Source organism: Zonotrichia leucophrys, chromosome 10, assembly GCF_028769735.1.
Source record: "Zonotrichia leucophrys gambelii isolate GWCS_2022_RI chromosome 10, RI_Zleu_2.0, whole genome shotgun sequence".
In the NCBI taxonomy this organism is placed as follows: Eukaryota; Metazoa; Chordata; class Aves; order Passeriformes; family Passerellidae; genus Zonotrichia; species Zonotrichia leucophrys.
The window spans coordinates 11,861,098-11,876,555 of NC_088180.1; the positions used below are offsets into that span (position 1 = coordinate 11,861,098).

Genomic DNA, 15,458 nt, shown 5'->3' on the forward strand with positions numbered 1-15,458 from the left:
AAGGCTTTTTAATGTGGCTTAGTAGTGTACAGAAGATTGGCTTACTTGTATGAGCTCTTCTTTTGTCACATTGATCTTTATTTTGCATTGTGCTTAGTACAACAGAATCTGGAGGCTGAAGTCTTCTTTCCTGAATCGTCTGAAAGGACCTGGCCCTTTTATTGCTTAGTAAAATATTTTATTGTGAAGGAGGAATTGATTTTTGCCAGTGTTGAGTAATAGCTGAAGAATACCAAGTTGTAATAATTTCATGAGCACTCTATGTGGCCAGGTGGGTGAGAGGAAGTTACTATATGGTGGGTTGTACTTCTTTATATTACTTTCCTGTATAGATGTATTGATCTAACCTAATAGGGAGCTAGCTGATGAAGGAATAAAAGGCAATTCAGTGGTTCCCCTGTGTCAGCTGTATGTGACTAAACCCATGAGGTGGTAATTACAGGAATGATAGCTCCAGTTCTGAGGGATGCAGCTGGTTTGTCAGGCTGTAAACTGAAAATCATAGGAGGATAAAGTTTGCAGGGACTGATGAAAGAAATACTTCCAATACCAAGGCAGAGTTTGCAGAAGAGGGTGGATGAAGATGGGCCTTCCTCTCTGCAGCAGTGGAAGTCACACAGAAGGAAAGGCAAGTTTCCAAAAATGACCAGCTTATTGTTCTTGAGATCTATTTTGTCTTAAATGCTTTGGTGCTGAGTAAGTGTTTTGTGGTCAGTGCTTACAGCCATTACTTCATGAGAGATTAAGCTGTGAGGTCTGGGTCTGTCTCGGGTCTGCAGAGGTGGCCATGGTCGATGCACTGGGATGCAACCTGAGAACTGGTCTGCCTGTAGCCAAAAACACGGATCTGGAGGAACAGTTAACTAGGCATTTGAGACAGCAAAGTGCAAACACAGTCACAAGTTTTGTTTCTTTTGTCTATAAATAAATAGGTTTTAGGATAGTGGGTGGGCTTTCACATACAGGTTTAATTAATCTGGTGTTCTGATGTAGTGGTTTGTGTTTGTTCTTTTTTTAACATGGCATAGTCAAAACCACAGTATCAAAGGTAAGAACAAATTTATTATGTAAACAACATTAATGTAAACATCCCAGTAGTGGGATGGTGGTCAGTTCCTGTTTCTCGGCTGAAAGGTAATACAGCAAAAGAGGTTTTCTTTTGTTGTCCTTTTATTCATTATTTATTGCACTGTTTTCACCACTTGCTGTATATAATCAATTGGTTGTCCCCTGCTGTTACCATGGATATTTAATACATCAACGCGGAGAAGAGACACATATTTACGAAAAGGAAAATGCAGCTACAAAACTCCTCTTGCACTGAATGGACAGCTGTGCCATATTTTATGTGAATACAGCCAATAATGGCTTTTTGCTCCTTGTTCTTGCCTGCCATCTGCACACACAGACATCCATCCTGCACCTTGTGTGTCTCGGGGCTGGTGCCCAGGAGGTGTCATGCTGCTCTTTGTGTCCCTTCTCCCTCCTGGAGCAGGTGAAAAGGGCCAGAGGCACGTTTGTAGCCTTGAAACTCAGGAGCACTCAATGCAAGAATGCCAAATGCTGTTGGTTCCAGTGGTCCAGCATAAACAGGACTCCAGGACCCTCCCTTAGACTCCTGTGTCTGGGTTTTTTTGACATCAAAGGAGAACATGGTATTTTGAACAAAATGTGCAAGGGCCCACCCTTCCTGAACTGCACTTCTGGTTCTATGTTCTGTCCTGCAGCTGTACTACTCTACAGAAGGGTTTGGGTTTCTCCCCTCCCTGCCCTCTTATAATGTATTGTGAGAGAAGTTTAATAGATGTTTTCACAGGAGTCTCTGGTCCTACACTGCTCTCATTGTGCCTCTCTCTGTGTTCTCTTAGCAGGGCTGCTGGTCATTAACAGTTTAAGCTTAGCGCCTCTAATTCATCTGAAGTTCATGTAATGTATTACTTACATTAGATGTAGGGGCCAAAACTGACCTGTAAACCTAAAATGAAATTGGGACTACAAAATTAATTTCATTTAGATTCTGAAAATTAGACTATAAATGGAATTCCTGTGGGAGCTGTGTAAATCTTTGACATGGATTTAATGTAATTCTTTTCTTAATAGGGTAACTTTAAATTGTGTAACCAGTACATAGTTTTAACCAGCACAGATCCGTAGCAAATCCTGCATTAAGATGAGTACTAAGAGGAACATTCTGTGGTGTTTCTGAATTTAAGGATCACACTGTATAGTTTTAATGTAGTTGAGTAGACAAGCATCATACCCCTTCCCCAGCCCTGAGCAGGCAGGTAATGACACAAAGCTGTGATGTCATTTATCAGACATCTCCATTCCATCAATGAATTTTAATTTATAAAATGCATGTGCACAGGATAACACAAATTCACGGTAAAGATTTATTTTATGTTCAAAGCTCAAATCAGAATCTGAATTTCAAGGTTAGTACCTGAATTAGAATTTCATGTCAGAATCATCATAGTTAATCCTTAATCTGGGAAAATTTTGAATTAAAGACTTAGTTTTTTAATTGGATTCAGGAATTCAAGATCTGACAAGCTGTGGAACAAACATTTGTATTCTTTTAATAGATGGCAAGTAAGTGTGCTTGTCTTACGCATGAAATTAAATTGAGGACTGAAATTATTCTGAATTATTCAAATGTTCACGCTCTAGATGACAGCATGTTCTGCTTGCTGTGCTGCTTTTTATCCAAGACATTTTCTTGTTTTTAAAGATGGCATGTTCAGGTCTGATTCTTCAAGTTTAATTTTGCCTGTGAGTAAATTCAGAGGGTTGGATTACAAATGCACTGTCTGTGCATGAGAGCTCGGGCATTAGATTCTCTCTGCAGGGGAACATTTAAGGTACTTGAGATAATTTGACCTATGAAAACAATAATTTTGAATGTTTTACTGCAAATAACTCATAACAACCTGACATTCTGTAAAATGTATGATAGTGCTTTTAAACAGGGAAGAATATGCTGAATGCTGGGACATCTCAACACTTGCATCCAAAATTGCCACTGCAAGGCTGCCTTGCACAACATTTAATTCATGTGGGCTTCTATTAAACATCCTTCTGTGCCAGTAGAGTTCTTGAAATGAATTGATTCTGCCAGACACAGCAAATGCTGATAGCAGGCAGCCCTTGCATGTTCATTGTCCCTTCTGCATGCTTAGGGCTGATCTTCTGTCTTAATTGTCTGTATGTCCTTCCAGGAAGGCAGGCGCTGCCTTTTCCTTAATGAAGTCAAGTTCTCTGTTCTTTCTAAGGTTTAATTCCAAGGATTGTCAAGGAACAAGCTTTAAGATTCTGCTGCGCTGTATTTGCAAAGAAAAGTAAAATGTGACAAATAGGAATCCACTTTAAAATAGAAAATTGCATATAAAACTCCACCAGCAGCTAAGACTTGAGAGAGCTTTTGGCAGTTAAAAATTCACATTTTTCTCCCAACTCATGAGAAAGAATGGTATGGAAAATAGATTTTGCGCAAATATAGTTCCAAAAATGGGAAAAAAGAGATAATTTAAAACTTCATTAACAGAACATCCTGAATGCTCTCATATTACAGCTTTGCCCAGCCCTACTCAGTAATGAAAACAGTTTACAAGGGAAGGTAGATTTGCATTTCTGGTAAAATATAACTTTATACTTAAGTGTAATACTAATTAAACTTGAGTGTAGCAGAAGCAAAAATGACAGTCACTGCTTGAGACCTTCCCTGGCATGACTAGACGGGACTTTTAGCTACAAGGTAAAGTATTTACCACCTTACCCTCACAATCTACAATGAAAGTAGCCATGTATTCTCTGATATTCTGTATTGCAATCCTGATAGTGTTAGCTGCTAGGACTATAAAAACTCTTAGGAAATGTGACGATGCTTAAGCTATAATAATCATATTGGCATGATTCAGTGGATGCTCTGATCAACACACTGTGCTTCAATAAAAGAGAATGCAATTTAATTTGCTGCTGTTGGTGGTGTGTGCTGCATTGTGTTTGTTTCTTGCATGGAAAGAGGAAGAGCAGAGGGCAGGGGCTGAGCAGGTGTTTGTCCTGCAGCTGACCCCACGAGCAGCAGACTTGAACGAGTCTTCCCAGACACAGAATTTTGCCTGAACAGAGGTAGTTGCAAAGTCAGAGCCAAGCATGAAAACTATCTCCTTTTCAAATGAAAGCTTTTATTGGCACGACAATGAAATGTATCATTTTGTTGGTGCAGTGCTGGGTATCCTGAACAACTTGTTCACCCACCAAAGGGAATCAGGTTACTTTTGAGATCTGTATCTGAATGTAGTATCAGATATTAAAGAAAGTAAGTTGGGTTAGTTTGTTCTAACAAGAAAAAACAGAATTGAAGAAAATATTTCCTAGTAGAAATTCAAGGAAAACATTTTACACTTCAAGTCCAGCATTGCAAGATAGAATCTTTTTTTTTTTCCAGTGAATGTATACACGATCCAGTAATAACAAAAGTTAGCAGAAACCTATTTCAGTAAAACCTCATTAATCACAGCAATCTGATATAGTATACCTGATGTTCATTATATTTAATGAGAGATCACCGAGCAAATGTGCTCATTAGTGGCTCTGGTGTTGGACAGCTCTGTGAGAAGTACTTGTCTAAACCCTGTTTCAGTTATGTACATTTAACAAGCTCCACGAATAGCTCTGGGCTGCTTCCTGTTCCTCAGGCACTGGCAGCGTGTCTGAAATGTTATAAAACACATGGAGCCTGCAGCCCAGGCTGGTTGGTTCTGGGGGTGCTGAAATCCTGGATCCCACATCCTCCTCTGCTCTTTCTCATGGTTCATGTGCTTGGCAAGCTGCTCCTTCAGGTGCTGTGTCTCCCTGGTGTTCTCCCTGCTCACTTCAAGAGTCAGCCAGGCTTTGGAGAGCCCCCCAAACCCACACCTCTGCCTCCTGACTGCTTGTGTTTTCTATGTGCACACCTTGCCCATAAAGGCAATGGGCTCCTGGTTCATTACACGACCAGAACTGGATCATCTGTGTTTGATACTAGTGATCTTAAAGTCCCTTCCAACCCAAACCATTACAGCATTCCATGATACAGTAACAGAATTGGGGCTGAAGAGTTCTCAACAGAATTAGTTCCTCTGCTCTGAACCTGGGTCTACCTTCAATGCTGAAATGGAAAAGCAGCCTCTTCACTAATCAGACTGCATTAAATATATACCAGCAGCAATAACTGTGATGCTTCCCTGAATTCCCAAGTTTAAACTTATTGGAATCCAAGGCGAAAGGTAGAAGATTGTGCTATTTGTAATTAAAATGCTGCCATGAGGAAAAAATGAAGATTGGAGTGAGATAAGGCTGTGCAGACATCCATGCATGTAATTTGGTTTAGATAATGGAAAAACAGCCTGTACAAAGAAAAACCCCTATCTTAATACGTTGTTGTAGTGGTCAGATGTTCTGGAGTTGTATTTTAGTAGCAAACAGCATTCATTTTAATAGTTTTCTTTTAGAAACTTAATGTTGCTGAGACAGTAGTCAAAATCAGAAGACTCATGCAATGGGCCCAGATCAGCAAACCCAGATACTTTTCATCCTGTTTTTTTTTTTTAAAAAAAGAAGCAACCACACAGTTTAGATGCCAGGCCTATCATTTATTTACTCGTTTAAACCTCTCAGTGCCCAACGTTCACTCGCTGCCCGGGCCCTGCAGGACCGCACCGGGGCTGCTCCGCCTGGAGCGGGGCTTAGTGCGGGGATAGCGGCACCCGGGGAGGCGGCGGCGGTGGCCGGCAGTGCCCGTCAACGCCGGCCGCTCCGGGGACCCGGCCCGGGCCGCGCCCAGCCCGGCCTGATCCGCCTGTCCAGCTCCTCCTCCCGGCCCGATCCTCCTCGCTGCCTTCCAGCTCCTCCTCCCGGTTCGATCAGCCCTGCTGCCCTTCCAGCTCCTCCTCCCGACCGACCCATCCCATCCCGCTGCCCTTCCAGCTCCTCCTCCCACCGCCCGATCCATCCCGCCCCGCTCCCGTTCCAGCTCCGCCTCCGGCCCGGCCGCGCTGCCCCCGCCCATGAGGGAGCCGGAGCCGCCTTCCCGGCAGCGGCAGAAGATGGCGGCGGCCGCGGGCTGGGCGCTGCTGGCCCTGGCGCTGTGTCTGAGCGCGGCGGCCGCGAGCGGCGGCTCCGAGGGGAAGCGGCCGCCCAAGAAGAAGGACATTCGGGACTACAACGACGCGGACATGGCCCGGCTGCTGGAGCAGTGGGAGGTGCGGGAGGCGCCGGGCCGGCGGTGTCCGCCCGCAGCACGCGGAGGGAGCGCCGCGGAGCCGGGGGGCGGCGGGGCCGGGCCGGGCCGGGGCAGCTCCGCGGGGCAGCGGCCGCTCTGCCCGGTCCTAGGCAGGGGGGAATCCCCGGGCCTGGTCGGGACCGGGCGGGAGGGAGCCCCGAGCCTGGTGGAGGGTGGCCGGTGCCGTATTCCTCCCTCCGAGGCTCCGGGTCCGTGTGGGGGGGTTTCAGAGTCGGGCGAGCGGCCCTCAGCCTGCCCTGCCCTGCTGGCCCTGTCCCGCCTTCCCAGAGCCCCAGCACCCAGCCCGGGGCTCGGTGTCTGCCAGCAGCCTCGCCTGCCTGAAAAGTCTGGTTCTTTCCAAGTATTGAGCGATACACATTGTGTGACTGAGGGGTGGATACCAGAAAGCGTATTAATTTCACGTTTACAGGGTAGATACGTTGTTTTGGTTTGGTGTTTCTTTCCTATCTTTCCTCATAGTAACAACTTCTAATTCCAGCTCTATCTCGTCGTTTGCATTCTTATCAGCCCGCTGGCTTAACTTTCCTTGGCGGTTTCCCATCACTCTTTTCTCCATGTGGTTGTCATGCCACTGTTGGGTTCTTTTCACTATGTTTTATTCCATCATCTTCTGATAAATGCCAGAGCACTCCTCACTGTAATTTATTCTTTCCCGTGAGGTTTTTCTCTGGAATATTTTGCAAAAAGCCCTGGAAGAAATAATAGAGAGAAAACTTGTGTTTTATGTAACACCAGTTGCAGCTCTAAGTCAAGGTGAAGTGTGTCTTGTATGTGAATTATAGATAAAGTAAGAGGAAGTATGGATGCCTGCTTTGATCCTGGTTGGCAGGTTATGGACTTGCTTATTCCATGGATTGTTACTCCATATATCCCTTTAGGAAAGGCAGTGCTTAGAAAATTGAGTTAAAATTTGAAATAAAATTAATAAAAGGCTCAAAGTTCACTTTTCTGTTAGTAGTATCAGCCAAGGACCCAGCAGGCCCAGCTTCCAAAAAATCAGTGCTTCATATTGCCCAACTTGAACCAAATTTGGCCTTGTAGAAAAAAAAAAACCTTAAAAGGTGAGCATCTCTTATTAATGAGATGGCTGAAAGGAAGACTCAAGTTAATGCTGTTGAACTGTTGACTGTGTATTCTGCTCCAGCCCTAGTGGGCAGGTCAGGAGGCTCTGGAGGGTTTTTCCTTTTCAGCTGGGGCAGGTCTCTGATCCAGGTCAGGCTGTGCTGCACAAATGCAGATGTGGCAGAGCAGCTGGGGAGTCACTGCTGGGGCTGGGGTGTCCCTGGGGAGAGGCACACGGAGCAGAGCAGGAACTGAGCTCAACACTTGGGGGTTGTTTGGTCTCCTGGGATGGTCAGGACGCACAGGGAACATGAAAGGTTCAAGGGGGTGGTGGAGCAGGAGAAAGGGCACGAGTGCACTGATGGAGTGGGATGAGAAACAAAGGGGCCACTGTGAATTCGGGTAAGAGCAGGAACTGTGCTTGGGAATGGGAGACACAGGGCATAGATCTGTACAGAATCAAATGTCATTGCTTTCAACTGAATGAAGTTACTCCAAATTCGTCTAAAACCATTGGAGGATGGTGGTTGTGACCTGCTTGGGTTCAGCCACAAGGCTGTGTGTGTGGCTCCAGCAGCTTTCCCAGCAGGGGCAGCCACCTCTGCACAGGGTCTGGTACTGCCCCTTGCACCCTGTGCATGACTGCCTGCTGATCGAGGAGAGGGCTCTGTGGAAAACAGGGATAGGCAGCAGGGCAAAGAGGCAGAGGAGCTTCAGCAGCTCAGTTGCACAGCTAGAGCTTGGATGAAGCCACCGAGGGATTTTCCTCATGCAAAGGAAGCCTGAAGCCTGGAGTCCTGGGGAGCTGGACACAGAACTGAGAATCTGGGCTGGAGGACTCTTGGTTATTGAAATGTCAAGTACTTTAAATAGTTCATGAGTGTTACAAGCTCAGGGTTTCCCAGGCTTAACTCTGATCATTGAACAGGCAAAGCAGTTAAGTGAGATATGTTACTAATGCTTTTAAAAATCAAAATGCAGGACATGTATGAGAAATTTCTGAAAATGGGGGCTGAGGAGAGGAGCAAGTGAAGGAATATGCAATTTTTCTTGTGTCTATGTAATGCTTTTCTTCTGGAACCTCGTGTTACTGTTTAAGTGAGTGAGTCTGTGTCCTGGGGTGACTTTATGATGCTGAGTTGTATCCCCATTCATCTGTTAACCCAGAAATAAGTTTTGCACCCTTAAAGCAAGGTCTGAGAGTGAAGGGGGAGGAGAAGGAGAAGCAGTGGGATGTCTGAGGCAGCTGAATTCAAAAACACAGAGATAGGAGCTTCAGCCTTTCTTCTCACAGACAGGAGAGAGCTCTCCTTTGCTCTCAGTTTTTAGCTAGCTGGGGCAGAGAAGTTCCCCAGACTGGTTTTTCTTTTTCTTCAAACTGATTGGTCCTGCTCTGGACTGAAAACACTGGAGCTCAGGCCTGTGACCACCAGGGCCTGGGACACTGCATTCCAGTGCAGGAGGGACTGAGAGGAGACTGAGTGAGTTGATCTATTGTTTAATATTATTAATTTTTATGCTTGTGAGTACTTTGCTTCTTAAATAAAGGTTTCTTTCCACTTTTCTCCACGAAAATCTTTTCCTGAACCAGTAGAGAGAGGCCACTTGAATCTGCTTTCTGGAGGGACCCCTTAGGAAGTTTCCTCCCAAGTTTGCCCTAAACCAGGACAGTCTGCTGGACTTTTCAAAGCAAAAGCTTACACTTTTCCTTCACTTCTTTCCTTTTAGATAGCTTTAAGCCCAGCTGCGTGACATTTTGTACAGGAAATAATAAATGCCATCTAGGGGAGCTCTTGGCATCTTCTGATAATATTTCCATTCAAAGTGAAAGAATATAACTTAAGGAGCATTTAGTTGAGTAGTTTGGAAAAAAATGGGTAATACATGTTAGTAGCTCATGCTGTCACTAAGTCCAAAGTCAGTTTCTGTATTTCACACAGAGTATTTGGAAATGTTTCTGTCTTTTTCTTTCAGAACTGTGGAATAGAGCAAAGCTGGCTTTGCTCTAGTCAAACCAGACTTAAGCTTCTTTTAATTGTAGAGAATGTTTTTCAATCAATCACATGAGATTTTGTATTTTCACAGTACTTTACCAATCTGACCATTCTCTGGCCTCCTGTAAAATAATGCCACCACTTAGTGGTGGCAGGGACTTTCTTGGGCTCTCCTTTCCTCCCAGTTCAGTCATTTCAGAAATTTCAAGGCATGTGAACTACTTGAAGCATGTTCCAGTCTTGCAAAATTGAAACCAAGACATAATTAGTAAGGAAAGAAAGGATAAAATTTAAGCCTCCTACAGCTTCTGTTCTGTAGTGCATAAACTTTAAAGTTTGCTGTTACAGAAATCAGGTTTTGGCTTCATGTAAGTTGTCACCATATTCAGCTCAGAGTTGTGAGCTGTTTTAAGGGGCAGCAGTTTGATTGTGCCTTTCCAAATATTTAAATGGCTGTCAGCCTCAGCAGAGGCATCAAGAGGTTGACTTTTTTCTTTTTTGTGGGAGTGATTTACTCTGGGTGATTATGTTGTCAGGCTGGGAGCTGCATCTGTGCATTAGAAAAGTCATGAAACCCTTAATCAAAGTCTTTCTGTGGCATAAGCACGCAGAAGATCTAAATTCTTGTGGGTTTAATTGTTTAAAGACACAAAGTAAGGGAACTTAAATTCTCAAGCAATCACATGATTCCCAGAAGTGAGTTTTGACCTCTGAAAGCAGCATCAGATGAATGTTTTTTCATGTATGTGTGTATGAGGCTTTTTATTGCAACTTTCCCATTTCATCTTGCATGCATAATAAATATCTGTGAAACTGAAGAAAAAATGCCATTTTATGAGTTTCATAGATGGAATTGTATTGAAATAGCCTTAAGGCTGAAATATTTGTCAGTATGAAAATGTGAATCATTTTCAGGGGAGGGTTATAAATGGAAAGAACACTCTTGGTGAAGTATCTTGAAACAACAGTCACTATTTCTTTTGGTTTCACAATCTCCATCATTCAGCTAAAAAATATTTTATCAAAGCACAGTTATTCTCTAAACAGAGATAAATTTTAAAAATAGACCCAAATTACATTTGTGGAACAGTTGAGTTTAAAGCTTCTTTGTCATTTTCAAAACAGAAAGATGATGACATTGAAGAGGGAGATCTCCCTGAACACAAGAGGCCTCCAGCACCAATAGATTTCTCAAAAATAGATCCAGGCAAGCCTGAAAGCATCCTGCAGCTGACAAAGAAGGGGAAGACTTTGATGATGTTTGTCACAGTGTCAGGAGATCCAACAGAAAAGGAGACAGAAGAAATCACCAGCCTGTGGCAGGGCAGCCTCTTCAACGCAAACTACGACGTGCAAAGGTGAGCTGTGCACAAGGATAAAGTTCTTGCCTTTGCAGAACCCTTTCTTTCTTCCTGAAAACCTTTTCAGCTGTTCATCCTTTGCTGTTCTCCATCTCCATAATTCATTACTGTTTCTGTTTCTTTGTCAGTTGTTACAAAATTTGTGGTGTTGTGCAGAAACCTCTTCAATGCTTGTGCACTGTGTGTGTGTGTGTGTGTGTGTGTAGCCCCAATTCTTTTTATCTCACTATGGTTCAGCTATTTATCAGTTCTAGCTGCAGTAGTTTGCCTCTATGTGCTTGATGGAAAATATCACACTCTGAAGACTTGTCACCACAAAAGGCTTTTTGTTCCCCTGTTAAAAAATGAGACTCTTTTTCTCTCTCAGAGAGCATAATTTTGAAACAGAAGAATGTTGTGCTCTTTATTGAGGCTGAGAAGGGTTGCAATAAGTGTATAAAGCAAATTTAATCATTAGTAGATTTTACATAGTGCCAAACTAGTTCTAAATTTGTTCCCTTATTCTTACTTTCTTGGTTACTTATTGATAGACTTCATGCATTTTATTCTTAAATGTCATAGAAGATTGTTCTCTTGTCCCCATCCCCAGGCAACAACTAGACCAGCTTTTTGCTCTTAAACATGTGCCTCAGTTATGGAGGCTCTCTGAGCAAATGCTGAAGTGTTTGAAAAGCACAGAGTTAACAGAAAAAATTTGGATTTTTCCTGTAGGTTTATTGTTGGCTCCAATCGAGCCATCTTCATGCTGCGGGATGGCGGCTATGCCTGGGAGATCAAAGACTTCCTGATCAGTCAGGAAAGGTGTGCAGATGTTACTCTGGAAGGTCAGGTTTATCCTGGCAAAGGAGCAGACGGAAGTGAGAAAGTGAAAAACAAAACAAAACCTGAAAAAGCAAAGAAGAAAAAAGACACAGAGAAGAAATCCAACGGCGTCAAAGAGGACAACCGAGCCACCAACCAGAGAGAGGAGCTATGACAGCCACGGTGCCCAGACTGAATCCTGCTCTGCTGCTCCTCGAAGGGAATCTGCTGATGAGTTCTGGCTTTTGGGGAGGAAGGAAGCAGAGACTACTGAAGTTTAAATTTATGTTGAAATTCACCAGTTTACTCATTGCTGTCGGCCATTTGTTTAGTTACAGGAAAGGTAATGCTTCATGGCAGCAATTGACTGCTTTAGTTTGTAATTTTTTTATGCTTTTGTTGTTGTTTAAAACTAGCATACAAATCTGTGTGTCTAACATCACAAACTTAATTTAAGTGGCAAAGAAGAATTATGGTCTCAGAATACACTGATGTTCATCTGTAGTAGCTGTGCCTATCTTGGGTGTGCAAATCATGGATTCACTGCTGCTGAGAGCCAAGTGCAGTGTGAAAAGATTCTTTTGGATGATGGTTTGATGGACATAGTTGGCACAAAACTGTCCAAAGTAGCAAAGAATAGTGGCCAAAGATGCCTGAAATTACAGGGTTTAGGACATGTTTGGTTAGAATGCCTGTTTGTTTAAAATAAACTCAACCCATGTGTCCCAGGAAATCTGTGCTTAGCAGTGTGATGGATGCTAGGTAGGAACTCTGCTCATGCACTCCAGATCTGTGCAGGAGGGACACTCTGTGCCTGCAGAGGTGAATGGAACTGTAGCACCTGCACGAGCAGTGCCAGGGTGGAAAGTGAAGATGAATCCAGGGCACTCAGGCTGCTCCTGCTGCTGAAGGACTGTGCCTGTGCAAGCCCCTGTTCCTTGTGCCCTGTTACTCAGGCAGTGAGCTGGAAGAAAAACATTCTAGCTCTGAAGTTAATTTGGTTTACTGATTTAATGGTTTGTTTATGTATTTGAAAAAGCTCTAGCACAGAGTTAAACTTCGAGTCAGACATATCACTTACTGATGCTGATCTGGTTAGATTTTGGTTGGGTTTTTTTCTTGGTACAGATTCCTGACTGACTTGATTGATTGTAAATGACCATTTGATTCAAATACTCTGAAGATGAGCCAATACTTTGTATAATTGGGGAGGTTTTATTATTACTCAGATTGTATTCAGTCAAATGCTTTGCTTAGAATTGTTTCCCTTCTGCCTTACTACCAGTTAGGGACAAAAGGCACCGAGTCGTGTGGTCCACATCATTTTGCAGAGGATGAGCACAGTACCAGCTGTCCTCATTCAATACTGGTATGGTGTTACTTTTTCTTTAAGGTGCTAAAATCCAAGTGACTTGGATAAAAGGCCTAATTGAACCATAATGGTTGATCTTGTGGAATACTTCAGTATCAAAAGTATGAAACTGTAACTGAGTCCTTGTTCTAAAATAAAAGATGTCACTAAACTTACTGTTTTGAGGAGTAGTAAAACCTTTTAAATAGATCTGCATTTGGTTCTGTATTCAAGAGGCAGACTAACTCATCTTTGGTTTCTGTATGAAAGGACTAAATCATGTTGATGAAGGTTCCAGTTGATTCATTTTATTTAATTTTAATTATATTTGTATGAATTTAGATTAAAGAAATCTTTGCAGCTACACTTCATTAAACAGGCCTGTACCTGTTTGAGTGGAAAATTAAATTTTTTTTCTTCAGGATTAACTATTACTTTTTTTTTTCAACAAGAAGAGTTGAAAAGAGTCTCAGTGATACTTGCATAGTTGAGCTGTGCAGTCCAATTTTTGTGCATAACTAATTTATCATCTGGATTAGCACCACCTTTCATAAACAATACTGCTTCTCATCTCAAGAGAAGAACAGAGGTCAGATGAAACTATAAAAATGAAATATTAAGGACTTTTTGCTTTTCAAAGTTATGGTATAGAGGTGACTGTTCAGATTTTGATCAGAAAGACATGGAAGTGCAGTTTTGTATTCCTCCTAATGTTGTTTCCTTTTTGATCAGGTTGGGTTTCAGACTGTTGGAGAAACAATTACTACACTATAGCTATAGCCCAGCTTTTGAGTACAGGTACTTCAGTCATTCATAAATCTACATTTACAGTAGATTGGGTCTTTCCCCTTTGTAGCTAAAAGGAGCTTTGTTGAAATTGAACCAGCCAATTGACTTTTTTTTTTTTTTTGATTGGTTGGTTGTTTCTGGGTCAGTCATGCCAAATGCAGGCGAGTCTTGTGCCACATAGCTTAATCAAATTTCAAAGTGTTTGGGTGGTTTTTTTCGTTTGTTTTTTTTTTTTTTAGGTTTTCATCTGTGTGATGACTTGACAGTTGCTTTTTGATATAAACCACAAAATGCTGCCTTCACAAAATAAATTTATTTTACTCTTCCATTTTTCTTCTCTCTTTTTCATGCTTTACACTAAACAAATACTGAAATATACCAGTAAGTGTAACATGGCAGTCTGGCTGCTTTACCTCAGCCAGTCTTTCTCTGCTATCACAGGTCATTACTCAAGAATAACCTGAATTGCCTTTTAAAACTGATCAAGTCTTTGAGAGACTTGCACTTGTCCTGGAACAGCATTACATAATTAAATATTTGGTGATGAGTTAAGAAGCCCAAACCCTATCACACACATGAATACATATATATATATATATATATATATATATGTATATATATATATATATATATATATGTATATATGTATATATATATATATATATATATATCTAAATAAATATCCTCCAAAAGTTACATAAGTCCAGGACTTATGTAACAGGAATGTTCCATCTCCTTCACCTCAGGAGATGAAGTCTTCTTTGGAGGCTTATCAGGCTTTCAATAACAGACTTTTTGGTTCCACATACAGGACATTGAGATACCTCCTTTAAAACAAATTTCAACCTGTAGGGTGGTAATTATAGCTCTTATTATTTCCTTGGGTTTTTTTCCAGTTCTGTACAGAGATACATGGCAAATCATCTGTTTTCATGACAGTGAAACATCTGCTGCCTTTCTCCTCCCAGCATAGTGGCTTCTCTGTTCTAGTGCTAGAACTAACTTTTCTGAGCTACTGTTAAATTTTTAACCCAGCTGTCCTACTCAGAAAAAACAGTTTGTCAGTGATGCTACACAGGATGTGGTTGCACTTTGTGAAGAATTTCCTATGGACAATAAATTTTTTATGTAATAAAATACTGGAAAAAATATTCTGAGTTTTGTTGATTTGGGTTTTTCTTCAAACTGCTCTGACACAACTACAACAGGATTTCTGATCTTAACTTAGAGTGGTCAAAGCACTTCTCTGAACAGTCAGGTCAGACTTGACTTCTTAGAGAATCTACTTTTCTGTCACTGTTCCTGAGCTCTTTCAGTTTTGTCCCAAAAAGGAAATCATAAATTAAAACTCCATTTTGTAAAGCTATGGAACAACCTACTTTTATCTGATATTTGGCTACTGTTCTCCATGCGTTGCTGGTAAGATTTATAAATTATTTCCATTCTTTTACATGTGGCTCATTTCCTTTTTTAATCAGGAAGTAACACTGATTAAAAAAGTGTTACTCCACTCTGTCTTTTCCAGAGCTTTTATTTTAAATTACATTGGATATTTATAGAAATTCAAAGAACTTAGTGCCTAAATAGAGGGGATGCCTCTGTTTTTAAAATGCCTAATTCATTGGTACTGTCATGTTTTTCTTTATTAAGATTGCCATCCTACTAGGTCCATCATACCCTGCTATTTGATAGTTCTTATTCTAAGATATTGAATGAAATGAATATTTTATCTTAGAGTGGATAAAATTAATTATTTTTGAATATCACTGTTTTTTATCTTTTATACTGTACCCCTTTAACAGGACAAATGCTATTGA

At 41.8% G+C, this 15,458-nt stretch overlaps 1 protein-coding gene across 1 annotated transcript; it reads left to right on the forward strand.

The window, feature by feature from the left end:
- The first annotated feature begins 5,944 nt into the window (after positions 1–5,944).
- MESD (mesoderm development LRP chaperone) lies at positions 5,945–14,792 on the forward strand. Its single transcript, XM_064722695.1, has 3 exons — positions 5,945–6,242; positions 10,465–10,697; positions 11,412–14,792. The coding sequence occupies exons 1-3, from the start codon at positions 6,048–6,050 to the stop codon at positions 11,674–11,676; spliced, it is 693 nt and encodes a 230-aa protein (XP_064578765.1). The 5' UTR covers positions 5,945–6,047; the 3' UTR covers positions 11,677–14,792.
- The last annotated feature ends 666 nt before the right edge of the window (positions 14,793–15,458 follow it).